The sequence below is a fragment of the Hyperolius riggenbachi genome, chromosome 1 (assembly GCF_040937935.1).
Source record: "Hyperolius riggenbachi isolate aHypRig1 chromosome 1, aHypRig1.pri, whole genome shotgun sequence".
Lineage (NCBI taxonomy): Eukaryota > Metazoa > Chordata > Amphibia > Anura > Hyperoliidae > Hyperolius > Hyperolius riggenbachi.
In genome coordinates this window covers 301,579,894-301,607,214 of record NC_090646.1, presented here as the reverse complement: position 1 = coordinate 301,607,214, position 27,321 = coordinate 301,579,894, and the positions used below count along the sequence as shown (strand labels likewise).

General features: G+C 46.5%; 1 protein-coding gene across 6 annotated transcripts in view; it reads right to left on the bottom strand.

The window, feature by feature from the left end:
• Positions 1 to 27,321, bottom strand: part of APBA3 (amyloid beta precursor protein binding family A member 3) — a 202,396-nt gene that overhangs the window by 96,452 nt on the left and 78,623 nt on the right. For all 6 annotated transcript variants that reach the window (XM_068233790.1, XM_068233791.1, XM_068233786.1 and 3 more), the window contains one exon: positions 25,693 to 25,857. In XM_068233790.1, coding sequence (XP_068089891.1) covers positions 25,693 to 25,857 — 165 coding nt within the window. The remainder of the gene's footprint in view (positions 1 to 25,692; positions 25,858 to 27,321) is intronic.

Below are 27,321 nucleotides of genomic sequence, written 5' to 3'. Positions count from 1 at the left end.
TAGGTGCTGGAAGAAGCCCATGTGTTCTGCACAACTATGGCCTCAATTCACTAAGGTTATCTTTAAAAACGGTTCTAGACTTATCACCATGGTGATAAGGCATGTAGTATTCAGGAAAACTTACCTCAGGCATACCTAAAGTTAACTCTTCTGTCTTTACGTTAAGGAGAGATCTCTAAAGTTAACTCTTCAATCCTTAAAATAACTCCAGAATTCTAAAATTAATGACAGGCTGTTAATTAACTGCATGTGAAAATAACTACAGAGGAGATAACTTAAGGACTGAAGTGATAAGATAACTCTCTCACTGTGAAAACATATCTCTACACCTTAATAAGGCAAGATCGATGTGTGGAGGTAAGTTTTCTCTTACCTTATTATCTCCAGCATGATCTTAGTGAATTGAGGCCTAAGTGAGAGACAAAGAAGGAGGAATCATTACAGAGCGTTTGGAGCAGCCCTTACAAACTTTTACTGGATATTGTACCCAGAGGATCATCTAGTGCTTTGAATTTGAGGGAAGAACATACACGCTACTTTGTGTCAAAGGCACCTTGTCACTGGTAAGATGCTTTTGCTTGAACAATGTGTAAGGCCGGGTTTCCACTGCTGCGAATCCAGGCCGATTCCCCGCCCACGAATTCGGATGGATTTCAGCAGCCTATAGAAGTCTATGAGAGCCATCCGAATTCGTGGCAGAGGAAAAATCTAAGGCCCTGCAGCATAATTTCGTCCATAGCTGTCCGAATCCCATAGCCGCGCATAGCACGGCTAGAGGGATTCAGCTGCGAGAGGCAACAGCTGTGCCGGCATCGCGTCTCGCAAGACGCATGCCGCCGCACAAATGGAAACCTAGCCTTAATTTAGCTTTACATTTTCAGAAACTGCATGCATTGTTACCTGTTGATGTTGTACATTTTATTTTGTGATAAATACATAGAATTGTATTTGTTGTGTGTTTTCTTCTTAAATACCACTATTGCATATATTTATATACATGTCTGCAATATTCCATAACAGCATCATAATCTTATTTAAAATGACACAAACAAAGATACTGGTACAAATATTTTACTCTACACATTTGTAATAACATTGACTAGACACAAGAAGTAACCACTTAGAAAACCTTTTTAATTATTATTGAATAGCAATATTTTTTTTTCTTACATATTCAAAATAGTACCATATTTTCCCCCATATAAGATTCTGCGGAATATAAGACACACCTAGGTTAAGAGGGCAAAAACCAGGGGAAAAAATATATACTAAAACTGGTGCGTCCATATTCCAGGAGCGTCTTGTGCATGTTATCCCCCAAATGGTGTCCTCCTGTGTCCCTCATGTCTACCCATGTATCCTCCTGTGTGTCCCATGTGTCCTCCTGAGTGCCCCATGTCTCCCATATGTGTCCTTCTGTGTGCTCCATGTGTCTTCCTGTGTCCCCCATGTCCCGTCTTGTGTGTGCCATGTGTCCTTCAGTGTGTCCCATGTCTCCTCCTGTGTACCCTATGTGTCGTCCTGTGTGCTCCATCTGTCCTCCTGTGTCTTTGTCTCCTCCTGTGTACTCCTGTGTCCATCTATGTGCCCCCCGTCTCTCTCCTGTGTGCTCCATGTCTCCTCCTGTGTACCCCCTGTGTCCTGTGTGCCCCCTGTCTCTCTCCTGTGTGCCCCATGTCTCCCTCGTGTACTTTTGTGTGCCACTTCTGTACCCTGGTGTCCTCCTGTGACCCCCCGCGAGCATGTGCCCCATGTGTGCAGCGTCTGCTATGTGTTCCCCCCCCCCCCCCCATGCCTGCGCTAGGCCCCTCTAATGTAATGGCCTCCGCTATTCCCCACTACTGTTCTGGCCCCCCTCCTTGCCTGCAGAGGCTTACCCGATACATGCCGTCGCGAAAACTGCAGACACCCGGCTACTCCATACACTACCTCTTGTGCGCGGCTCGTACTGATCGCGTCATCAGTAGCCGCACTCAAGAGGTAGCATGTAATGACATGTATCAGGTAAGCCGCTGCAAGCAAGGGGGGGGCCGGACATTACAGAGGGGTTGGCAGAGGCCTGTACATTAGAGGGGCATAAGTGCAGGCATGCTGGGGGAGCGGAGGCACTCGGGGGGGGGGGGGGGAGCGTGTCTTATATGGCGGAAAATACAGTAAGTGTTCAACAATAAAATTGACTGTTTTTGTCAAAATATACGCAAATAACAGTGTAGAGAGCATCAAATACACTTCTTTTTTAATCCTAACATTATTATGCTCATGTGCTAATTCTTTTATTTGTATTATCATATTTTGAACACTTCACTACCAATAAGTAAAAGTGCTGCAACAAGTATAGTAATAATTTCACATTTTAATTGTAAAAGTAGTATAGAGCAAAAACAATATAAATATTCCAGAACACTAACTTATATAATAAAACCATATTAAGAACTTAAGTGCATACTCGCCTTTCTAAATTTGTATATGTTAATACTGAACTCGATTACTAATCTTAGTAAAAAAACAAAACAGAAAAACACATAAGTAAGTTATTATGCATATGTTTGTAAGGTAAGTTAAGTTATGTGCTAAAAAATACTGTATATCATGCAAACATGCAGGATATATGTGGTAATATAAGAAGAAAAAAGGTTTAATCACTTGTGACGACTTCTAGCTTCTAGGAGTCTATCTGTCCACAGCACTAAGTTCCGCTGTTCTGCAGGCTGACGCGGTTTCCATCGTAAGACTATCCTATACATTTAAACCTAACTGTCTCTGCGTCATCCTTCCTGTCACAGTGTGTTTGTCCGTGGGTTTTTTGTACTGCGCATGTGCGCAGTACAGACAACCGTTGGGACAGGAGGACGAGCCAGGGAGCCGGGCGGACGGGCAGGTGCGCGCGCGGCGCAGTGAAGAGACCTAGAGCCCGTTTTTAAACGGGCTCAAGCCAACTAGTGATCTATAATTGGGTTGTGGTCTTCTGCAAATGTGTGTCTGCACCACACACCTCTCGCTAGTACAGTACATGAATGTTAAGACTGTGCAAGCGTAGGTGTGTGGTGCGGTCACGCATGTGCAGAAGACCACAACCCAGTCATGGATAGTAATGTTACAGTAGGAACATCGGCAGCCTGCAGAACAGAGGACCTTCCAGCACTGGATAGATAAACTACAAAGGGCTGGAAAAAGTCACAGGTCAGTAAACATGGTAGGCTTGGCAAGGTATGCAGAGTGGCAGCAAGGAGCTTTCATACATACCTCTCTGGACGGCTGGATAATCTTTTCCCTCCACCGTGGCAGCGATGTAATCCCGACATGTCTTCTCGGTTCCAGTCACATGATATGACGTGATCGGGATCCAGGAGTCCATGTCAGCGTTATCATCAATGAGGTATGTTGAACCACACGCCTTGATAAAAGAGGGACCCTGCGTGGCCCTCAAAACAATTGTCAGCTTTTCTCTTGTGGAGACAAAGAGCTCAATAAAGAGTGTGCTAGTTTAAAAATCAGAGTGCTGATATACCTCATTGATGTTGATGCTACAAGGCTTTGCCTATGCCACTGTATCAGACACCCTGGACTCATTTAACAGAGTGCCTACCTACAACCTAATTGATTGCATGTCAGCATTTCAGCGCCACTCGGTGACGGAAGAGTCTCTTCCATCTTTTCCAACACCGAGTGGCGCTGTAAAGCTGACATGGTCTCCAGGGTCCAGATCACATGTCATAACGTGATTGGATGTGATTGGGACCCAGAAGACTTGTCGGAAGTTCAAAGCCATTGGTGGTGGAAGAGAATAAGCCGTCCGGAACAGATAAATATAACTGCACCCTGCCACTGGCTCGTTTGGCTGCACTTGGCAGCCAAACGGGATATGCCAACAGGGGCTAAGAATTCACTGGCAGCTTTCAAATGAAAAATGTCATTAGAAGCTGCTAATGGGATAAAGCGCTAGTAGCTTAGTATTATAACACATTTAAAACCAACCATATTGTAATCATAACATTAAATTAAAATTTCATTTAAATTAAATTTAAATTAAAATAAGGTTTTTGTACACCAAAACAACAAAAACAAATATTTCAAGTATATTACCCCAATCACATTCACATATACAGGTCTGAGAAATACATGGATTCAAAAGCAGGAAGTGGCACCTGCCTCACTTTCCTCTTCCTGAGGAACACCCTGTTGTGCATGGTATAATCTATTGGTGGGATTTGATTACATAGCCCACTTTTATTGGAAGGATTTTGTGGATGTGGTGAGCCAGACCTTAACTCACTCATGAAAGAAGTAGGCACAATTGAATCAGACTCATCATGGTGGCGTATCACCAGTACCTTGGTTCACATATCAAGTACTTATGTACTGGAAATTTAGATCATCGCTTTGATGATCGTTTCTTGAGGGCGGTAAAGTAGGGAGGACTGGACCACATTGTTGTGGATTTTTAACCTGTGCATGTAGAGGGTAGTTATCTATAGCAAGTGTTTTAAAATGTTGAGAACCACGCTTCACAGCAGCATGTGGGGGCACATTTTGCTGAGCTTGTGCACGAGAATAATTTTGGGAATACTACCTATGATGATATTGTGCAATGTTCACAGTACGCGACACAGAAATTTCACAAGGTTCTGCATGTACATTAGATTGTAGGTAAGAAAGAGGAGGATGAAACACTCCACCTGACTGGTTAGATTTTGAGGATGATGGAATTTGGGCATAAGTATCCAGCAATGAATACCTAAGTGCAAACATGTTTGCTGCTGGCACCCTTTCAATTAGTGGAATTAAACTTTGGGCTAAGGATTGGGCTTTGGAGACTAGCTCCTCTTTATGTTTTATAACAGTCATGCATGTCTTTAACCACTTCAGCCTTCAATGTTTTTTCACCTTATGCATCCGAGCAATTTTCACCTTTCATTCATTAGCCAATAACTGTATCACTACTTATCACAATGAATTTATCTATATCTTGTTTTTTCCGCCACCAATTAAACTTTCTTTAGGTGGTACATTTTGCTAAGAACTATTTTTTTCTAAATGCATTTTAAACGGGAATATTAAGAAAAAAATGGAAAACAATATTTTTTCTCAGTTTTCGGCCATTATAGCTGTAAAATAATACATGCTACCATAATTAAAACCCACGTATTTTATTTGCCCATTTGTCCCGGGTTATTACACCATTTAAATTATGCAGGGCTGTGGAGTCGGTACAAAAATCCAACTCCGACTCCTCAGTTTATGAAACCTCCGACTCCAGGTACCTAAAATGGCTCAGACTCTGACTCCTTGACTCCGACTCCTTAGTCTAATACTTACCAGGGCTGTGGGTTTCGTACAAAAATCATCCATCTCCGACTCCTCAGTTTATAAAGTCACCGACTCCACAGCCCTGAAATTATGTCCCTATCACACTGTAGGGCGCCAATATTTTATTTGGAAGTAAAGGTGCATTACTATTTACATGCTTATAATTTTAAAAAATAATAGTAATATACCCTCTTGACATGCATATTAAAAAAAAAAGTTCAGACCCTTATGCAACTATGGTTTTTTTTTTTATTGTACATTTTTTTTTTTAATTAAAAATTTTATTTGGGTATTTTTTGGAGTGTGGGAGCTAAAACATTGTTTGTGTGTTTATTAAAAAAATATATGTAGATATAGTTTTACTATTTGGCCACAAGATGGTCTCAGTTTTTTTTTTTCTTCCTGTAAACGACCGATCACACTTACAGGAAGTACAGACTAACCAGCAAACTCATGGTGAACCAGAACTCATTGGAGTGTGTAAGGGGCTGCAATGGTCCTAAAAGCCCCCTTACTATTAAAGTAAATGTTTACCACTTTAAAAATCAAAAAGTCAGATACTCACCTAAGGAGAGGGAAGGCTCGGTCCTAATGAGCCTTCCCCTCTCCTCTCCCGGTGCCCGGTCCCGCGCAGGATCCCCCGTAGCAGTATTCGACCAGTTCGGTCAAATACTGCCACTTCCGCAGCCGAAGGGAGCTTTCGGAAGCCTTCGGGAGCACTCGGGCTCCCGAAGACGGGCCGCTCCATACTACTCATGCGCGAGCGCCCTCTATGACGCACTCGCGCGTGCGTAGTATGGAACAGCCCGTCTTCGGAAGCCCGAGTGCTCCCGAAGACCTCCGAAGTCCCTGCGGCGGCAGACGCGAACGGGGGAGCCAGCGCAGCACCGAGGGCACCGGGAGAGGAGAGGGAAGGCTCATTAGGACCGTGCCTTCCCTCTCCTTAGGTGAGTATCTGACTTTTTATTTGTAAAGTAGTAACCATTGGCTTTAAAGGGAGGACGTGAAACTTTTTTTTCTCAAAAAGATTGCAGCTTCTCATAGAAGACGTCGGTCTTTCTAACAGGGTCTCCAGGCTAATGGACGGCAGCACGGGAGCGCACGCGATTGGCCGCAGGAACGCGTCAGCAGCCTTTTGGATGTAGCAGCTAGGTCCAAAAGGCTAAACTAGTTAAAGACAACAATGAACCATCCTATTTTTATTCTTGCTACTTTTCTTAAAACCGAACAACTGCCTGTATAGATTTTTTTGATTCACGCTGACCGCCACTATCAAATATTCCTTCTACATCTGTTCCCCCACAGCAGGCTTAGCTGACAGCTGTGCTCAATAGTCAAGTGAAGATCCAAAGTTTGTCCGCACTGGACAATGTTCAAAACAATGGGAGATAATTGTGATGGCCGTGAGTACTATTTAATGAGGCACTCTGGATTCCTTGAAGCCGTTGTCAGCATGCAAATTGAGTGGGGTACCCCCATGTGTGGTCCTGAGAGTGGCACACAGAATACGAGTTATGCAGTGTGTTTGAGTATGTTGCATTTTTAAATCACTAATTTTTCTGTTTGAAACAAGTCCTATATTCATTCAGCAATAAATTATCTTTTGTACACTACTTTTTGACCAGACACATTTGTATATGATTGGTTAAACAATTAATTTGGTTGAAACACTAACAATAGTGGGAGTAGCAATTGATGAGGTAATGATGCCCTAAAATTATCCCTTTTCCTTTGCACTTTCCACACGATCTGTCCGCATCCTCCACCGATACTCACTTGTGCCTCAATTCCACCAGTGTTGACTTCTCCACTCGGTCCTAAAGCTCACGAACCGGATGCTGGCAGTAGCATAGGGCTCCCCATAGGATTACAATAGATCTATTCTCACTAGCAACAGGGAGAATTTTTTTTGGTCAACCATGAACCCTGTTGCTGAGAAGTCCCATTGTGATTACATAATTACAAGTGATAACTAAATTTTATATTTCTTTAATTAAATTTATTTTTGTGTACAACTACTACAGTTGTTCAATAAGTTGCAAATAATTTCGGCTTGCATTTAAAGAGAAACTTTAACCAATGATTTAACTTCATTCCAATCAGTAGCCAATACCCCCCTTTCCCTACCGGATCTACCATGACGTGACCTGAGGCAATTATTTCAGAGTGACACTCCCTAGAGATGGCAAACTGATAAGCATCCCATAAAAATGAAGGGTCCATAATAAATAAACTCTCTGCTCTCTGTACATTGTTCTAATGACTGCATGTGCCCCCCACAAAAATAAGGAATTATACAAACTTTGGAATTTGTACACTGTCCCTGCTCCCCAGGTTTCGCAAAAAAAAAAAAATCTGTCTCAGTCTGCAGCAATGTTCTGATAACTACATGTAAAAAAGTTATAGGCAAAGGAGTAGATTTTGTAGACTATCCCTTTCATCATTCAATCGTTGCTGCCAAGTGCACACCCGAAAAAGCGATCAATTTCAGGACAAAAATTGATCGCATTGTTGATCGCACATGCTGCAAGATGTCGGGCCGAAGTTGGTTGGTCAGGTGTGCGGAGGTACGGCGGCTGATTTCGGAACGAGTGATGAAACGACGAAACCCCCGCAGCTGCCGCCGTAATGCATAAATGTGAGGCCCCCCCAGTGTGTGCATTTATACAGTACCTGTTCTGTAGCAGCCTCTGCATGGTATTCGCATGTTCACAGCGAGAGGTGGACGGACACCACTCGGAGGCTGCTACAGAACAGTTAATGTATAAATGCACACGCTGGGGGGGCATTTATACATTGGGGGCAGCAGCGGGGCGGACGCCGCGGGCTCAGCCAATTCCCTGAAGATTTCATGCTGAAATTGGACGGGAATCGGCCTGCAGTAGATGGGCAGCTTTGACAAAAGAGACAAATGTTTCTCTAATCAGATTCAATTAGAGATAAATTTGTCTCTTTGTCAAATCTGCCCATAAACGTCAGGTGAATGCCTACCTTTATGGTGTCTGATTACAGTCACAATGGAGAGAGTAAGATCGATATTTATCACATTGATGTCTGTCACTGCCTCATTGAGAGCTTGATGTCTCATCACTGAGTTCAAGATCCTATAATAACAGTATAAATTAGTGACATTCTCATTGTTTTTCCCAAGTTACAGTGAATCATATATCTTAAGTTACAGCATCTCATTGCTGTCCCTTCATATGGCATGTGCTCTCATGTAGTAAAATAATACAGCCTGTGTGTATGTATGAACAGTGTATGCAGTGTATGTATGTATTCATTACAGTTCCTCCTTAAATTTCATGTAAACTGTATACAGTTTGGTAATGGGACAGTCATATTAAATAGGTAGTACATTTTACTGGCCCAATTCCAAACTGCATAAAATATGCATGGAATTTGCATGCAAACTGGAATTATTTTAACTCCCCAATGATCTTAATGGCATACCAGTAAAATTAAAATTGCATGCTTTATCCAACATTTCATTCTGTTCATTTTAGACCCAACCCTAAGGGCTCGTTCACACTGTAGGCTGTTTTCAGGTTTTTGTTTTTTTTCTTACACACGAGCGATTTTAAAAATTGCCCAACAAACGCTTGTGTAATGAATGTCTATGAGAAGGTTCATATCAGCAAGGGTCGTGCGCTGTCCATTCAGTAAAGCGGTGCATGGACCATTTTTGAGGCGATTCCGCCTCAATGGAAAGTATAGGAGAAACGCAAAACGCTCACAAAATCGCTTTGTGTATCGATTGCGTTCGCGTTTTTAAGAATAAATACATTGTATTTATTCTTTTCAGGGTCAAAGAGTTCACTTTATGACTTGCATCAGAGAGTGAATTACAAAACCGCTCAGAAAAAACACTAAGAAAACCGCTAAGCACAAAAATGAATCGCCCATCCAAGCACCGGGAATCTTAAAAAAAGACGCCTCAAAAACAGTCCAACGTGGATGGACACGCGAAGTGAACGCAATGTGAACAAGGCCTTACACAGATCTCAAGAACGTAAATGTGTACGGATGCTTTTTGCTATCTATAACTAAAAAGTGGTGCAGCATCTTGGGAGGGCTGGGACCTTTTGGACTAGGGGAAAACACATCCTGGTGGCCCTTTCAAGGCAGCCCCAGCCCAAATTCTTACCATTCTTGTGTGCAAATATATCAATGGTAGTGTAAGGCCCGGTTCACATTAGCGTTTTTTCGCAGAGCCGGTCGTACTGATCCGGCCATCAGGATCAGGAAAAACAGCCAGTGTGCTGTAAACTGTCAGTTTTCTATTTGTTACTGTACTATGTAGCTGCAAATCCTGTTTCCGTTCCGTTGAGCAAAACAGTCCGGAAAATTAGGTCCTGAAGCATTTTACAGCCGGTTCGGTTGGTAAATGCAGAAGTGAACCGGGCCTAAGGCACATATGAAATGCAGCAACCATAACCCAACATACAGTGGTTTGCAAAAGTGTTCGGCCCCCTTGAAGTTTTCCACATTTTGCCACATTACTGCCACAAACATGAATCAATTTTATTGGAATTTCTCGTGAAAGACCAATACAAAGTGGTGTACACGTGAGAAGTGGAATGAAAATCATACAGGATTCCCCAAAATTTTTTTTACAAATCAATACCTGCAAAGTGGGGTGTGCGTAACTATTCATCCCCCTTTGGTCTGAGTGCAGTCAGTTGCCCATAGACATTGCCTGATAAGTGCTAATGACTAAATAGAGTGCACCTGTGTGTAATCTAATGTCAGTACAAATAAGCTGCTCTGTGACAGCCTCAGGGGTTGTCTAAGAGAATCTTGGGAGCAATAACACCATGAAGTCCAAAGAACACACCAGACAGGTCAGGGATAAAGTTATTGAGAAATTTAAAGCAGGCTTAGACTACAAAAAGATTTCCAAAGCCTTCAACATTCCACGTAGCACTGTTTAAGCGATCATTCAGAAATGGAAAGCGTATGGCACAACTGTAAACCTACCAAGACAAGACCATCCACCTAAACTCACAGGCCGAACAAGAAAAGCGCTAATCAGAAATGCAGTCAAGAGTCCCATGGTGACTCTGGATGAGCTGCAGAGATCTACAGCTCAGGTGGAAGAATCTGTCCATAGTGCAGGCTGTGGCGGTTTTCAAGCCCATATGGTCGCCGGGCTGTGGTAGCTCAATGATAGAACAACAGTGACTATCCAGCTGATCAAATTTGTTCTATCCACAATGAAGCAACAACCGTATTATCTTTGGTGTGCCCCCCCCCCCCCCAGACACTCATATAGCCGTGGTCATCGGTTCATTGGGATACGCAAGCCCCTTCACCGCGGCAAGGTAATGATCACGAAGGGGAATGGGCACATGTACATGCCTTTTGTTTTGTTGTTGCAGCTGCACTGCAGCCAGAAAAATTAGGCAGGCATGCACACACACCAGAAAAATTATTATAGTGGCCTTAAAAATTCAGGAATCCGCCTGGAGTCCTGGACCCTGTTGGTGGTGGCGGAGAAGGCAGTCAAGTGGCCTGCGAGCAGAGATGCTATGTGGGGAGCGACTTAGTCTTGGGGCAGGCAGCCAGTCACACGGCGTGCAGGCAGAGATGCTGCGTGTGGGGACTGACTTAGTCTTCGGGCGGGCAGTAGCCCTCCGGGATCCATGCCTCATTCATTTTGATAAAGGTGAGGTACTGGACACTTGTGACTTAGGCGACTTCACTTCTCAGTGACAATGCCTCCAGCTGCGCTGAAGGTCCTTTCTGACAGGACGCTTGAGGCAGGGCAAGACAGAAGTTGGATGGCAAATTGGAACAGCTCTGGCCACAGGTCAAGCCTGCGCACCCATTAGTCCAAGGGTTCATCGCTGGTCTACATCCACACTTAAGGCCGGGTAGTCGGCTACCTGCCGGTCCAGGCGTTAGTGGAGGGTGGATCCGGAAGCGCTAAGGCGAGGCGTTGGACTAAAGAATGTCCGCATGTCCGACATCACCATGAGATCACTGGAGTGTCCTGTCCTTGCCTGCATGGACATGGTAACATGTCCACCACTTTGTGCCTATACCGAGGGTCTAGTTGTGTGGCCACCCAGTACAGCTCATTCCCCTTGAATTTTTTTTATACGGGGGTCCCTCAACAGGCTGGACAGCATGAAAGACACCATCTGCACAAAGTTGGATCCAGACGTACTATCCATCTCCTCTTGCTCTTCCTCAGTGATGTCAGGTAAGTCCTCCTCCTCCCTCCAGCCACGAACAATACCATGTCGAGGAAACATCGGATTCTGATGAAAATTTCTCCCACAACTGTTCCTGTTCATGCTCCTCCACAGCTTGATCCACAACTCTGCGCACGGCACGTTCCAGGAAGTAAGCGTATGGGATCAAGTAGCTGATGGTGCCTTCACTGCGACTCACCAGGATGGTCACCTCCTTAAACGGCTGCATGAGCCTGCATGCCTTTCGCATCAGTGTCCAGTTGTTGGGCCACAATATCCCCATCTCCCCAGATTGTGTCCTTTTACTGTCATTGTACAGGTATTGGGTTACGCCTTTCTCCTGTTCTAGCAGGCGAGAGAACATGACCAGGGTCGAATTCCAGCGAGTCAGGCTATCACATATCAAGCGTCTCACCGGCAAGCTGTTTCTCTGCTGAATGTCCGCAAAGCGTGCCATGGCCGTGTAAGACTGCCTGAAATGCCCACACAACTTCCTGGCCTGCTTCAGGACGTCCTCTAAGCCTGGGTACTTTGACACAAATCTTTGAATGACTAGATTCAGCACATGTGCCATGGGGTACATGTGTCAGCTTTCCCAAATTCAATGTGGAAAGGAGATTGCTGCCGTTGTCACACACCACGTTGCCGATCTCCAGCTGGTGAGGGGTCAGCCACTGATCCACCTGTTTGTTAAGAGCAGCCAGGAGAGCTGGTCCAGTGTGACTCTCCGCTTTGAGGCAAGACATGTCTAAGATGGCGTGACACCGTCATACCTGGCATGCAGCATAGGCCCTGGGGAGATGGGGATGTGTAGCTGGATAGGAGATCGCAGCACCAGTAGAGTTGAACTGCCACTCAGCCAAGGAGGAGGAGGACAACAGCGAAGAGGATGCAGCAGGAGGAGAGGAGGTAGTAGAAGGCCTGCCTGCAAGCTGTGGTGGTGTCACAAGTTTGTCCACTGTACAGCCACGTACTCCCTGCTTGTCATCGGTCACCAGGTTGACCCAATGGGCTGTGTAAGTAATGTAGCTGCCATGACCGTGCTTGGCATCCATGGTCAGGTGGACCCTTGACCCAACACTGTATGCCAGAGATGACACCATTTGCCTCTCCACTTCACGGTACAGTTTGGGTATCGCCTTTTTAGAGAAATAATTGTGGCCTGGTATCTTCCACTGCGGTGTACCAATCAGGGCAGTGGAGTCGGTACAAAAATCTTCCGACTCCAACTCCAATTCCTCAGTTTATGAAACCACGACTCCAACTCCGACTCCGAGTACCCAAAATGACTCGGACTCCTTATTCTAATACTTAAAGAGAACCAGAGATGAAGCAACCTCATGTATTTTACCTTATAAATCAGTGGGAACATGACAGTAAACACCTAATCTGCTCTTTGTTACATTGTTCTCTGTTTAATTTGCCTGTTATCACCTCTAAGATAAGAATCCCGACTAAGCAGTCGGTCTGGCTTTGCTACAGAATAATTATAGCTGAGACTGTGTTCTTTGCTGTCTTCAAGTCCAAGCCTGCCCCCTGCTGGCTTTGCTCAGGAATCATTATAGCTGAGTCATTATAGCAAAGCCAGAATCAATGCTCAGTCCGGGATTCTTATCTCAGCTAGATAACAGACACTTTTAGCAGTGAGGATGGAACAGAGAGCATGGTAAGTGTTTTCTCTAATGTTCCCACTGATTTCCATGGTAAAATACACAAGGGTGCTTCGTCTCTGGTTCACTTTAACAGGGCTGTGGATTTTGTACAAAAATCATCCGACTCTGACTCCTCAGTTTATGAAATCCGCGACTCCGGGTGCCCAAAATTGCCCCGACTCCGACTCCACAGCCCTGGTCCCAATGGCCACAAATTTACGGAAGGCCTCAGAGTCCACCAGCTGGTATGGTAACAGCTGGCGAGTTAACAGTTCCACCATGCAAGTGTCAGGCGCCGGGCAAGGGGGTGACTGGCAGAAATTGGCTTCTTCTGCTCTAAGATTTTCTTCACGGACACTTGGCTGCAGTGGGCAGAGGAGCATGAACTGCTCAAGGGCAGAGGCGGAGTGGAGGAGGGTGGCTGTGAAGGTGCAAGGGAGGAAGCGGCTGAAGATGGTGCACCTGAAGGAGGAAGAGGAGAAGGAGGGTGGCTTTTCTTTTGTGTGCTGCTTTTGCTCAGGTGCTCTTCCCATTGCAGTTTGTGCCTTTTCTCCATGTGCCTTCGTAAGACACTTGTCCCTACGTGAATTTCTGGAGGCAGAGAGAACAGGTGGCATTGCTCCGATCTGAGGCAGACACATTCAAAAATTTCCAAACCGCTGAGCCCACCTGGGGTGATGGCACTATGGTGGCATCAGCAGCTGACGTTGAAGGTCATGTTGGCTGGCTGTACATAGGTGGCGATACATGTGCCAGACACTGCCACCAGCTGTTTCTGACGACGAGCTCCCCCAGTTTCTTTCAGGAACTCGTCTCCTCCTACTCCTCTCTGACTCCCTCTCTAAACTGTCTCTTTGGTCATCTTGTCTCTTAGGAACCCATGTGGGATCCGTATTATCATAATCATCCTGCCCAGCTTCGCTTGCCTCAGACACCTCCAAACATGCACCAACCAACCAACATCATCCTCCTCCTCACACGTTACGTCCACAGTGTCGCCGCCTAACTCAGACATATGAGGTGGGGTAACTTGCTTAGCGCCTTCATCTGGTTGTAACAATAATGGCTGTGAATCAGTTAACCCCCCACCAATTAACTCCTGCGAAGTGCCAAATGCAGCGGAAGTGGGGCTTGTGGTAGCGTTGGTGGCTGCGGAAGATGAGGTGTTCTGTGTTAAATAGTCAACCACGTCCTGACAATCTTGGGAGTTGATGGGACGTGCCTTCTTCTGAGCACTGTACTTTGGGCCAGGGCCGCACAAAATCACATCAACACGACCTCGCACAGACCTGCTGGGTGGCCTTCCTCTGGGTCTGCCTCTACCTCTACCCGTTTTGTCCGTTGTGTCCATATCGGGGGGATGAAGTGAAAGGTATTCACTGACTTGACTAATACAATGTGCAGTCACACAGATGCAGTTAACACGGAGTGGTATATCACACTGCGTGCACTCACGTAGGTAGTGGGTGCACTGAACACAACAGGTAGGTATATGCAGTGATGGGTATTACAATGTGCACCTGTCACACACAGACAGGTAGCGGACAGGCACAGTGGCACTGCGTGCACTCAACTCACGTAGATAGGTGGGTGTGTCACAGGAGCCCTAGTGGTCAGACTGCAAATTGCCTTCCAATCGGTTTCAGCACACAGACCATGCAAGCTTTGGTCGCGATCTTTGCGCAGAAACAAACAGAAAATTGGGCAGCAGCCCGACCAGAAGGGAGCCTGTGAGGTACGGTAATTACAACTTACACACTATCTCAGGGTATCTGCCACCACCACTGGTATGGGCCAGTGGACGCGACTGACAGACTATTTCTCGACCTGCAAATAAAAACGGTTAAACACACTCTATTCTGTCTGGCTAGTAACAACAGTAGCGTCTCTTCAGAAGTTTGGTTCAGTTTGTGCGGCTGAGAAGCAGGGTAGCGGAACAGTGAATGACTTTGATAAAGTCTTTACTCACGGGCAATATAAATAATTAGTATATACAGACAATTATTAAAATCAACAATTATTGAAACATTAATAGCCAGTATGAAAAATAAAAGAAAAGGGAGAAAAAATACTTCGTTTCATGGAAAATGTCCTTTTGTGGGAAAATCATCAAGTCCTTGGTTTCAAGTTCCGCAAAGTTTTTGTTTCAGAGCAAAATTCAAAGTTCAGCAAGATGGCTGCCAACCATGTGTCCTCTGGCTGGCAGCAGACCGTTCTCATACAGATGGAATTTGGAGGACTGAGGGAAGGGCCCCTCGCAGATACTTTTGATGAAGCTGGTTTGGGGGTGTGGCAATGCCGGCCCCCTCTGAATTACCAACCAATGACAGTTCATTTCCTCTAAAAGATTTTAGTTTTTAAACTTATAAACTGCCGTAACTCACAAACGATACAAGTCATATTTAGGGGGATAACAGATTCATATTTGTCGGAAAATACAGATTAATATGACATCAGAAATGGCTAGTGCAGCGGACCCAGTTCTTGAGAAGGGTCATACCTCAATAGCCGGACGGGCTATCGCGATGAATTTCATATCAGCACGATGGCCAGATTTTACCGAATAAGACTATATGAATTTTCTAGCTGTGCGATGTACAGTCGCCATATAATCGACAAGAAACCATACATCACATAACTTCAGGTCTGCCCTGGTCGGTGCCGGACAGTCTGGCTTCCTCAGGGTCCCCCTGGGGAGCCAGCTTGCGGGCCCTTTTCATGGAGCCATCTGCTGTAGGGGGAATGAGCTGGTCCCTGCAGGGAATGTGGTCACGTGTGACATTCCTGAGGGTGGGGGGAGGCATTCCTGAGGGGAATGCTTTGCTCACAGGGGAACAGATCTCTGTTTTTAAAAAACACAAAAGTCGTTTTCTGATCGCTTGCACGACTGCAAAGATCCGACAGAGAGCGATCAGGAAATCGACTGTGAATTCTCTAGATTCACCTGCGTTTCTCACGGCTGTTCCGTGACAGGGTGCACTGTGAACAACAGGTAGGTAGGTATATGCAGTGATGGGTATTGCAATGTGCACCTGTCACACACATAGGTAGTCACTGAATGTGCTGGGCCTGGCAGTGGCACACATACAGGATCTTCTCAAAAAATTAGCATATTGTGATAAAGTTCATTATTTTCTGTAATGTACTGATAAACATTAGACTTTCATATATTTTTAGATTCAAATACACACAACTGAAGTAGTTCAAGCCTTTTACTGTTTTAATATTGATGATTTTGGCATACAGCTCATGAAAACCCAAAATTCCTATCTCAAAATATTAGCATATTTCATCTGACCAATAAAAGAAAAGTGTTTTTAAAACAAAAAAGTCAACCTTCAAATAATTATGTTCAGTTATGCACTCAATACTTAGTAGGGAATCCTTTTGCAGAAATTACTGCTTCAATGCGGCGTGGCATGGAGGCAATAAGCCTGTGGCACTGCTCAGGTGTTATGGAGGCCCAGGATGCTTCAATAGCGGCCTTAAGCTCATCCAGAGTGTTGGGTCTTGCGTCTCTCAACTTTCTCTTCACAATATCCCACAGATTCTCTATGGGGTTCAGGTCAGGAGAGTTGGCAGGCAATTGAGCACAGTAATACCATGGCCAGTAAACCATTTACCAGTGGTTTTGGCACTGTGAGCAGGTGACAGGTCATACTGAATAATGAAATCTTCATCTCCATAAAGCTTTTCAGCAGATGGAAGCATGAACCCACTTTTGAACCAGAAACAGCGGCAGAAGCGCCTGACCTGGGCTACAAAGAAGCAGCACTGGACTGTTGCTCAGTGGTCCAAAGTACTTTTTTCGCATGAAAGCAACTTTTACATGTCATTGGGAAATCAAGGTGACAGAGTCTGGAGGAAGACTGAGGAGAGGGAAATGCCAAAATGCCTGAAGTCCAGTGTCAAATACCCACAGTCAGTGATGGTCTGGGGTGCCATGTCAGCTGCTGGTGTTGGTCCACTGTGTTTTATCAAGGGCAGGGTCAATGCAACTAGCTATCAGGAGATTTTTTGGAGCACTTCATGCCACCATCTGCTGAAAAGCTTTATGGAGATGAAGATTTCATTTTTCAGCATGACCTGGCACCTGCTCACAGTGCCAAAACCACTGGTAAATGGTTTACTGACCATGGTATTACTGTGCTCAATTGGACTGCCAACTCTCCTGACCTGAACCCCATAGAGAATCTGTGGGATATTGTGAAGAGAAAGTTGAGAGACGCAAGACCCAACACTCTGGATGAGCTTAAGGCCGCTATCGAAGCATCCTGGGCCTCCATAACACACGCACTGAAGCAGTAATTTCTGAAAAAGGATTCCCTACCAAGTATTGAGTGCATAACTGAACATAATTATTTGAAGGTTGACTTTTTTTGTTTTAAAAACACTTTTATTTTATTGGTCGGATGAAATATGCTAATATTTTGAGATAGGAAATGTGGGTTTTCATGAGCTGTATGCCAAAATCATCAATATTAAAACAATAAAAGGCTTGAACTACTTCAGTTGTGTGTATTTGAATCTAAAATATATGAAAGTCTAATGTTTATCAGTACATTACAGAAAATAAAGACCTTTATCACAATATGCTAATTTTTTGAAAAGATCCTGTACAGTATGAATTATCAAAGCTGTCTATGCAACACAAGTGTCAGTGGGACACACAGAAAAAAAAATAGATCACAAGAACAAGATTAGCTCTCAAAAGAGCTGTTGTGGGGTGCTATTTTAGCAATAAGAATCAGCAAGGAGCAAGCTAAGAAGCCTACAAGAGCCTAACTAATCTTTCCCTATGAGAGTCTGCAGCAGCAGCAGTAGCAGCTGTCCCTTCTCTATTTACTGCAGGTACACGAGTGAGTAAAATGGCCGGCGATGCCTGCCTTTTATAAGGGGGGGAGTGGCTCCAGGAGGGAGTGTATCCTGATTGGCTACAATGTGCCTGCTGACTGATGTAGAGGGTCAAAGTTGACCCTAATGGTGCATTATGGGGGCGAACCGAACCTCCGGTAAAGTTTGTGGTTCTCCGCAATCGCGAACCCCCGACGATGACATCTCTGTTCCCAAGCAGCAAGTACCCACCACAGTGCAGCCAATGGTGCTGGGTGGGAAGAAGCAGGTGAGGGTGCTGGGTATTAAGAGGCAGGTGAGAGTGCTGGGTATTAAGAGGTGGGTGAGGGTGTTGGGGAAGGAGAGGCAGGTGAGGGGTGCTGGGTGAGGAAAGGTAGGTGGGCGTGCTGTGTGGGAAAAGGAGGGTGAAGGTGCTGTGTGAGAAGAGGCAGACAAGGGTGCTGTGTGAGGAGAAGCAGGTTAGGGTGGTGGGTGGGAAAAGGCAGGGGTGGGTACTGGGTGGGGAGAGGCTGGTAAGGGTGCTGGGTGAGGAAAGGCTGTTGAGGGTGCTATGTGAGGAGAGGTGGGTGAGGGTGTTGTGTAGAGAGAGGTAGGTGGAGGGTGTTGGGTGATTAGAGGCAGGTGAGGGCGTTGGGTAAGGAAAATCAAGTGAGGGTGCTAGGTGAGGAAAGGTAGATGAGGGTGTTGTGTGGGGAGAGGCGGGTGAAGGTAATGTGTGAGCAGAGGCTGATGAGGATGCTGTGTGGGGAGAGGAAGGTGAAGGTGCTGTGTGGGGGGAGGAAGGTGAAGGTGCTGTGTGGGGGGAGGAAGGTGAGGGTGCTGTGTGGGGAGAGGTGGGTAAGGGTGCTGGGTGAGGAAAGGTGGGTGAGGGTGCTGGATGAGGAGAGGCAAGTTGAGGGTGTTGTGTGGGAAGAGGTAGGGGGGGAGCTGGGTGAGGAGAGGCAAGAGAGGGGGCTGTGTGGGGAGAGGCTGATGGGAGGGCTGGGTGGGGAGAGGCAGATGGGGGTACTAGGTGGGGAGAGGAAGGTGGGGTTGCTGGGTGGATAAAGGCAGGTGAGGGTGCTGTGTGGGGAGAGGTAGCTGATTGTGAAGTGAGGAAAGGTAGGTGAAGGTGCTGTGTGGGGAGAGGCAGATGAAGGTGCTGTGTGAGGAGAGGTAGAAAAGAGTGCTGTGTGGGGAAAGGTAGCTGAGGGTGCTGGATGGGGAGAGGCAGGTGAGGGTGCTGAGTGGGGAGAGGTAAGGGTTCTGGGTGAGGAGAGGTGGGTGCTGGGTGAGGAGAGGTGGGTGAAGGTGCTGGGTGAGGAGAGGTGGGTCAGAGTGCTGGGTGAGTAGAGGCAGGTGAGGGTTTGTATGGAGAGAGGTGCTGGGTGAGGAGAGGAAGGTAAGAGTTCTGAGTGGAGAGAAGCGGGTAATAAGAGGCGGATGTGTTGAGGCAGGGGAGAGTGTTGTGTGGGGAGAGGTAGATGGGGGTGCTGGGTGAGGGAAGGAAGGTGACAGTTTGTGTGGGGAGAGGCAAGTGAGGGTGCTGGATGAGGAGAGGAAGGCAAGAGCGCTGGGTAAGGAGAGGAAACTGAGGATGCTGGATGGAGAGAGGTGGGTAAGGGTGCTGGGTGGGAAGAGGCAGACGAGGGTGCTGTGTGGGGAGAGGTGGGTATGGGTGCTGTGTGGGGAGAGGTGGGTATGGGTGCTGGGTGAGGATGAGGGTGCTGGGTGAGGAGAGGAGGGTGTTGTGTGGGGAGAAGTAGGTAGGGGTGCTGAATGAGGAGAGGCAGGTGAGGGTTTGTGTGGGGGGAGGTGGGTGAGGGTGCTGGGCGACGAGAGGAAAGTGATGGTGCTGGGTGACGAGTGGCAGGTTAACCTCCTTGGCGGTTATCCCGAGCTAGTGTCGGGGTGGAAAACTGCAGCTAAGAGCGGTGATCTCGACCTCTGCTCGGGGTAGCCACCGGAGGCTGAATGCAGAGCAATGCGTGCAGCAGGAACATTTCTACATACCTCCCGGGGATCCCGTCTTCGGGTGGCATTCTTCTTCCTCTCCTCCGGGGCTCTGCTTCCTGCTGGTGAGTTAGCCGGCAGTTTCACTTTAGAGTTGCAGCGCCACCCGGAGGAATAAGGCTTAACAGCAGCGCTGGAGCCAGAGAGGTGAGTGATTGCTGGGCACCTGCAGATTTCCCTGGCAGCATGATTTTTTCCAGGTTTTAGGGTCTGAAAGGGTGCAAAAAAATTGCACCGCTTTTAGACCCTAAAATCCGGAAAGAATCAGAACGCCAAGGGGGTTAAAGTGCTGGGTGAGGAGAGGCAAATGAGGGTGCTGTGTGGGGAGAGGCGGGTGAGGGTGCTGGGTGGGGAGATGGTGCTGTGTGGAGAGAGGCGGGTGAGGGTGCTGGGTGAGGCAAATTAGGGTGTTGTGTGAGGAGAGGCAGGTGGGGGTGCTGTGTGGGGAGAGGCAGGTGGGGGCGCTGTGTGGGGAGAGGCAGGTGGGGGCGCTGGGTGAGGAGATGGTGCTGTGTGGAGAGAGGAGGGTGAGGGTGCTGGGTGAGGAGAGGCAAATGAGCGTGTTGTGTGAGGAGAGGCAGGTGGGGGTGCTGAATGGGGAAAGGCAGGTAAGGGGGCTGTGTGGGGAGAGGCAGGTGTGGGTGCTGTGTGGGGAGAGGCAGGTGGGTGTACTGGGTGGGGAGAGGCAGGTCAGGGTGGTGGGTGGGGAGAGGCAGGTCAGGGTGGTGGGTGGGGTGAGGCACGTCAGGGTGGTGGGTGGGGAGAGGCATGTCAGGGTGGTGGGTGGGGTGAGGCAGGTCAGGGTTTTGGATGGGTGGGGAGAGGCAGGGAAAGGTTGCGGAGACAGGGTTCTGTGCAGAGGCAGGTGTAGGTGCTGTGTAGGGAGAGGCAGATGAGGGTGTGTTGCGTGAGGAAAAGCATGTGGGGGTGCTGGGTGAAGCGAGGCAGGTGAAGGTTTATGTGGGGAGAGGCAGGTGGGGGTGCTGGGTAAGGAGAGGCAGATGAGGGTGCTGGGTGAGGAGAGGCAGGTGAAGGTGCTGGGTGAGGAGAGGTAGGTGAGGGTGCTGGGTGAAAAGAGGCAGGGAAGAGTGCTGGGTGCGGAGAGGAAGGTGAGGGTGCAGTGTGGGGAGAGGCAGGTGAGGGTGCAGTGTGGGGAGAGGCAGGTGAGGGTGCTATGTGGGGAGAGGCAGCTGATTGTAGAGTGGGGTTGCTAAGGGGAGGCTGTGATTGGTGGTTGGGGAGATGCAAGTAACAGGCGTAGGTGAGGGAATAGTCAGTAAAAACAGGCCAGCGGAACTTACTCAGCCCACATCAGGTGGGCAGAAATTGCACCACAGGCTGTAGTGGCATAGTCACTCACCCGGCAATGGCAGCATGGCTCTCCTGCCCTGCCTTCCCTAAGCTGGTGTGCAATCCCTGTTCCACCTCTCCCCATCCACAGGCACCTTCCCCTCAGACTTCAAGCAGGCCACTGTACTACCCCTGCTCAAGAAACCCTCCCTCGACCCCTCGCTACCTTCCAACTACCGTCCTATCTCCCTCCTCCTCTTTGCCTCGAAACTCCTTGAGCGTCTGGTTCACAATCGCCTGACTCAGTACCTCAATGCCAACTCACTGCTAGACCCACTCCAATCTGGATTTCGGCCTGCCCACTCAACCGAAACTGCTCTCACCAAAGTGCCTTAGCTAAAGCTGAAGGTAAATACTCCATTCTCCTCCTCCTTGACCTGTCAGCAGCTTTTGACACAGTAGATCATCCCCTACTCCTCCAGTCCCTCCAGTCCTTGGGCATTCACGATCTCGCCCTGTCCTGGCTTTCATCCTACCTCTCCAACCGCTCCTTCACGACCGCCTTCAATGAGTCCTCGTCCACCCCCAACCACCTCTCGGTGGGAGTCCCCCAAGGTTCGGTCCTTGGCCCCCTACTGTTCACCCTATACACATCCTCCATTGGCAAGATTTTCTCCTACATGGGTTTTAACTATCATCTGTATGCAGATGACACCCAGATCTACCTCCACACCCCTGACATATCCACCACTACCATGGACAAGGTCTCCTCCTGCCTATCAGCCATCTCCTCCTGGATGTCCGCTAGGTTCCTGAAACTAAATCTAGACAAAACGGAATTTATGATCTTCCCACCCCGGCCATCCACGAACCTCCCAGATCTGCATGTCACCGTTAACCACACTACCATTCGCCCTACCTCTCAAGCCCGCTGTCTGGGTGTCACCCTGGACTCCGCACTCTCCTTCACTTCCCACATCCAAAACCTCACAAAGTCCTGCAACTTCCACCTTCGTAACATCTGTAAGATTCGCCCTTTCCTGACCTCTGCCACCACCAAACTCCTCATCCATGCCCTCATAATTTCCCGCCCTGACTACTGCAATGCCCTGCTGTCTGGTCTCCCTATGACGCGAACAGCCCCACTGCAGTCCATCATGAATGCGGCAGCCAGAATTATCCACAGCTCCCATCGCTCCACCACGTCAGATCCCCTCCTAGAATCCCTCCACTGGCTTCCTATCCAGTCCAGAATCATATTCAAGATACTGTGTCTGACCTACAAATCTGTCCACAAAACCTGTCCAACCTACATTTCCGATCTTACTCAGAGGTACACACCTAGCCGCTCACTCCGCTCTTCCAATGAACTTCGCCTAACCGCCCCCCCCCCCCCCCCGCATCACCCAGTCCCATGCACGCCTCCAGGACTTCTCAAGAGCTGCTCCAACACTATGGAACTCCCTACCTCCACCCATTAGGGCAGCCCCCTCCTTCAACATCTTCAAGAAAGCCCTCAAAACTCACCTTTTCACTCTGGCCTACTACCCCTCACAAGTGCTCTAAACCTACAGCTGAACTCTGGTCCCCTACCATTCATGTCCTTACCTCTCCCTCTAGATTGTAAGCCTTTGGGCAGGGTCCTCCTCCTTTTGTGTCCTACCTGATCTTGCACCTCCATTACTGTGAACCCATGCTATGCATCTGAGTGAACCTAACTTGCCTAATCTCCATGCTCCATCCAGTGACTAAGCATTACCTGGTACTCATACCAGGGCTGTGGAGTCGGTCCAAAGATCCACCGACTCCGACTCCTCAGTTTAGGATTCCACCGACTCCTCGACTCCGACTCCTCTAATTTGCATATTACAATTTTGTTGATTAACAGTATGTAACGTGAAATTCGTCTCTTAACTGCCAACGCTTAGGAATTTTACAAGGCAATCGAAGTGAGAAGGATATGTAGACTACTATATTTATTCCCTTTAGACTAAAACTAGTCCTTGGTAAGAGTACTTGTAAAAGGTACAGACCGGAACAAAGAACATCTATCAGGCCCTAGGCAATGTAACTGTGGGTACATGTAAGAATGATGTGCAGGTACTCTGCAGGGGAATCAGGAGATTCTTCCTCTATTACACATTCTTCATGCACAATCTTAACAAGGTTTATGGATGATAGACAACACCTCTGTGTTCAATGTGCACAACATTCTCAGTGGATTCCCTGCAGCTCTGTGGGGAGAGCATATGTAGAGTATAGTACTACTGTGTAACAAAGTAAACCTGAGACAGATGAAATTAAAGTTTATACATACCTGGGGCTTCCTCCAGCCCCCTTCAGGCTAATCAGTCCCTCGATGTCCTCCTCCGCCACCTGGATCTTCTGCTATGAGTCCAGGTACTTGAGCCAGTCTGGTGTAGTACGCATGGACACACTCCGCCGCCGGGAGCATACTACACCTGCGCAGCACTATTGTGCAGGTGCAGAACGCTCCTGGCTGTGGAAGCGGCACGTAGCCAGACTGCTCTGACTGGCTGAATTACCTGGACTCATAGCAGAAGATCCAGGTGGCGGAGGACAGTGAGGGACCGAATGGCCTGAAGGGGGCTGGAGGAGGCCCAAGGTATGTATAAAGCTTTTCTTTTAATTTGCCTCAGGTACGCTTTAATTCATAGTCACCAAACCAAATTTTAACAACATATCAATTTATTTGATTTCATGAGCAAAGAGTACATTTGCATAAACCAGCATCAATGCAGAATTATTTCCATCTCATTGACCATCTCTATTTGTGACACGCCTACACATCAGGCTTTATACTTACAGCATAGACGTTATTTAGTGTATATATAAGAGATTCCTGTGTACACATCATATATACTGTACAGTCACAATCAGATATGTATATCTGACTTTAAAAATACGGGGACTGCTTTATTGAAGCAGCACAAGTAACTAATTTTGATTGGTTTATTTCATTTTTATGGACTGAACACAGCTATTACTGTATATATACTGTATATATACATTATTTTTAATGACTATTATCTGAGAAATAGAACATTTGATCATATTTTCTATTTTAATTACAGTTACAACTTCATTAGGAGTCGGAGTCGGTGCATTTTTTATCGACTCCGACTCCAGGCACCCAAAATTGCTCCGACTCCACGACTCTGACTCCACAGCCCTGACTCATACTATGGTGTGTGATCTGTTTTTTTTGTATTCCTGTATTGTCATATTGCTGTATGTCACCCCTAAATATTGTCTGTAACCTAAATTAATGTTCAATGCTGCATAATATGTTGGCGCTTTATAAATACAATAAATAAATAAATAAATAATAAATCACTAGCAGGGAGGAAGGACTTACTGGGAGAAGGTAGGAGAGCAGAACACTCCATGGGGTCTGCCTGGACTGTTATGGGCTGGGATCAGGTCTAAGACTTGAGTGTCCCAGCAGCATAATTTAAAGGTAAAGTGACCACTGGCCCTAATTAGATGTGGAGAAGGAAACCTGATGGCAAAGCTCCCCCTTTCCTCCCAGTCCAGTCCGTGCCTATGCAGCATTCATCTCCTGCTGAGAATTAACTATTTAATTGAGGTACATATGACATTTCGTACTATTAGGCTCTATCTCACAATCTTATTGCAACACAAAGTGCATAGTGTGAAAGGAGCCTTAAACTCAGACAAGCCCCCTCCTCATTCTTTTATGTTGTTCACAGTATTATTCTCTGGGGACTGGTGAGCAGCAACTTAGTTACTGCCTTCTTACAGCTTTCCCAGATCTCAAGAATCACGCAAAAAAATTGTCCAAAATTATCATAGGGACATTACAATGTGAGCATGAGCACCACATAAGTACAGTGTTGTGAATTGTTGGATGTACGTTCTGAGCACCATGGAAGATGTGTTAGTGCTATGCAAATGCAACAACAGCAGCTGTAAATATAATTGTTCTAGAAAAAAACTGGGGATAATCCTGGATTCTCTTTTCAGGTTTCGAAATGCATCATGAACATATAGAACCTACTGTACCTACTTTAGATTGTAAGCTCACTAGGGCAGGACTCTCTCACCCTTTTGTCTTGGAATTTATTTTTCATTTTGTAGCTTGCACATTTTATTTATTATGTTACATTTGTCATTGTAATTATCAATTCTGTATTTTGTACCAGGGTCCATTTTTTATATATACCATTGTCTGTATTATTATGTACCCCATATTTGTTTTTCTTACCTTGTACAGCACCAAACAATATGTTGGTGCTTTATAAAGCAATAATAATAATAATGTTTTTATTGAGTTTTTATGACAAAGTCTCTCTAATGCTGATAACAAAGATTTACCCTCTTAGACAAAACCACTTCTAGAAACATGTTCCTACCTCCTTGCTGTTGTCTTTCTTGGTAAAGTGATCAAGGTCTGCATTGTAAAGTTGTTCAGGCATCTGTGAAGGGTCAGTTTGTTCTGTGTCTACAGTTCCAGAAAGCAGGATATGCTGGTATGCCAAGCTAAAGGCTTGCCCAATGGCCTGGGCAATGAGCTGAGCCTGAAGGAGTAACCAAAAAAATAATAATTAAAAAGCATGACCTAATGAATATTTCTCAACTTTACCACAGAAGTAACCATGTAGGGGACCCTGAAAATAATATGCTTATGTGTTGGCAAACCATAAGAAAAGTGCATATCATATTAACTACTAAGAAGCAAAATCTGCAGGTCAACTTTTGGTCACACATGATCACTCCTCATCTCCTCCTTTCTGTTGACTCATGGAGTCAGGTCTAAAGCCCCATCTACATGATACGATTATTTGTGCGATTCAATTACGATTCTATTTACGATCCGATTAAATACGCCATGTCCGATCGGGATTTGATTTGATTCAATTCGATTTGCCATTATTTTGCAATGGCAAATCAAGTTTAATCGAATACCGATCGGACATGTCGGATTTAATCGGATCGCAAATAGAATTGTAATTGAATCGCACAAAGAATCGTATTGTGTAGATTGGGCTTTACAACACAAAAGACAAGACAGCATGGCCCATATGCAATTAACTTTTTCACCTGAGTTATCTCCTAAGAGATAATTGTCATCTTCTCTTAAAACTAAATTTACAGCATTTTACAATTGAAAAAGTATTCAAAAGTTGCTTTAAAAATACTATCAAATTTAATTTGGGTGTTTTCTTGCTTGCTGGAGGCTTAAAAGACATTTTATGACAAGTTGTGAAAAGTGCAGTCTTTTGAGAACTGTGCATGCGCTGGAGGCTTACTGTGTGATCTAGCCGGGAACTCGGGTGGGGTACTCACGTGTAGTTTTCGGCTGAAGTCGTTGCACTAACGGGGTAACAGGGCCACCAGCGGGACCACGGAGGGGACGCGGAGGATGCTGAGGGTCCTCGCGGGCTACTGAGGGGGGGTCTAGGTTTGGGCGTCAGGTTGGCTGGAGGAGGCCCCAGGTATCGTATTTTTCGGACTACAAGACGCTCCAGACTATAAGACGCACCTAGGTTTAGAGGGCAAAAATCATGGAAAAGCAGCTAAACCTAAATTGGGGGAAAAAGAGCTAAACCTAGTGCGTCTATAGAGCAGGGGCATCTTATGGACTTTTTCCACCAAACTATCTAATCTACACTGCCCAGCTACACTAAACCCTGCTGCCCTTCCAATTACAGCTACACTACACTCTACAATCACAGCTAAACTACATTCTCTACAATCACTGCTATACTACAATCACAACTACAGAGGAGAGCGGCACCTGAAGCCAGAGGAGACCCACGTTTGCCACCAGAGGGGAGCCGTATATGCAGATGGAGGGGACCTGCACATTCCACCAGAGGGGAGAGCTGCAGGGGAGCCGCACATGCAGTAGGAGGGGAGCATTGGATATGTAAGCTGTGTGTGTTGTGGGTGGGAAGATACCATATATTCGGACTATAAGACGCAGTGACTTTTTCTCCCATTTTGGAGGGAGAAAAGTTGCGTCTTAGAGTCAGAAAAAT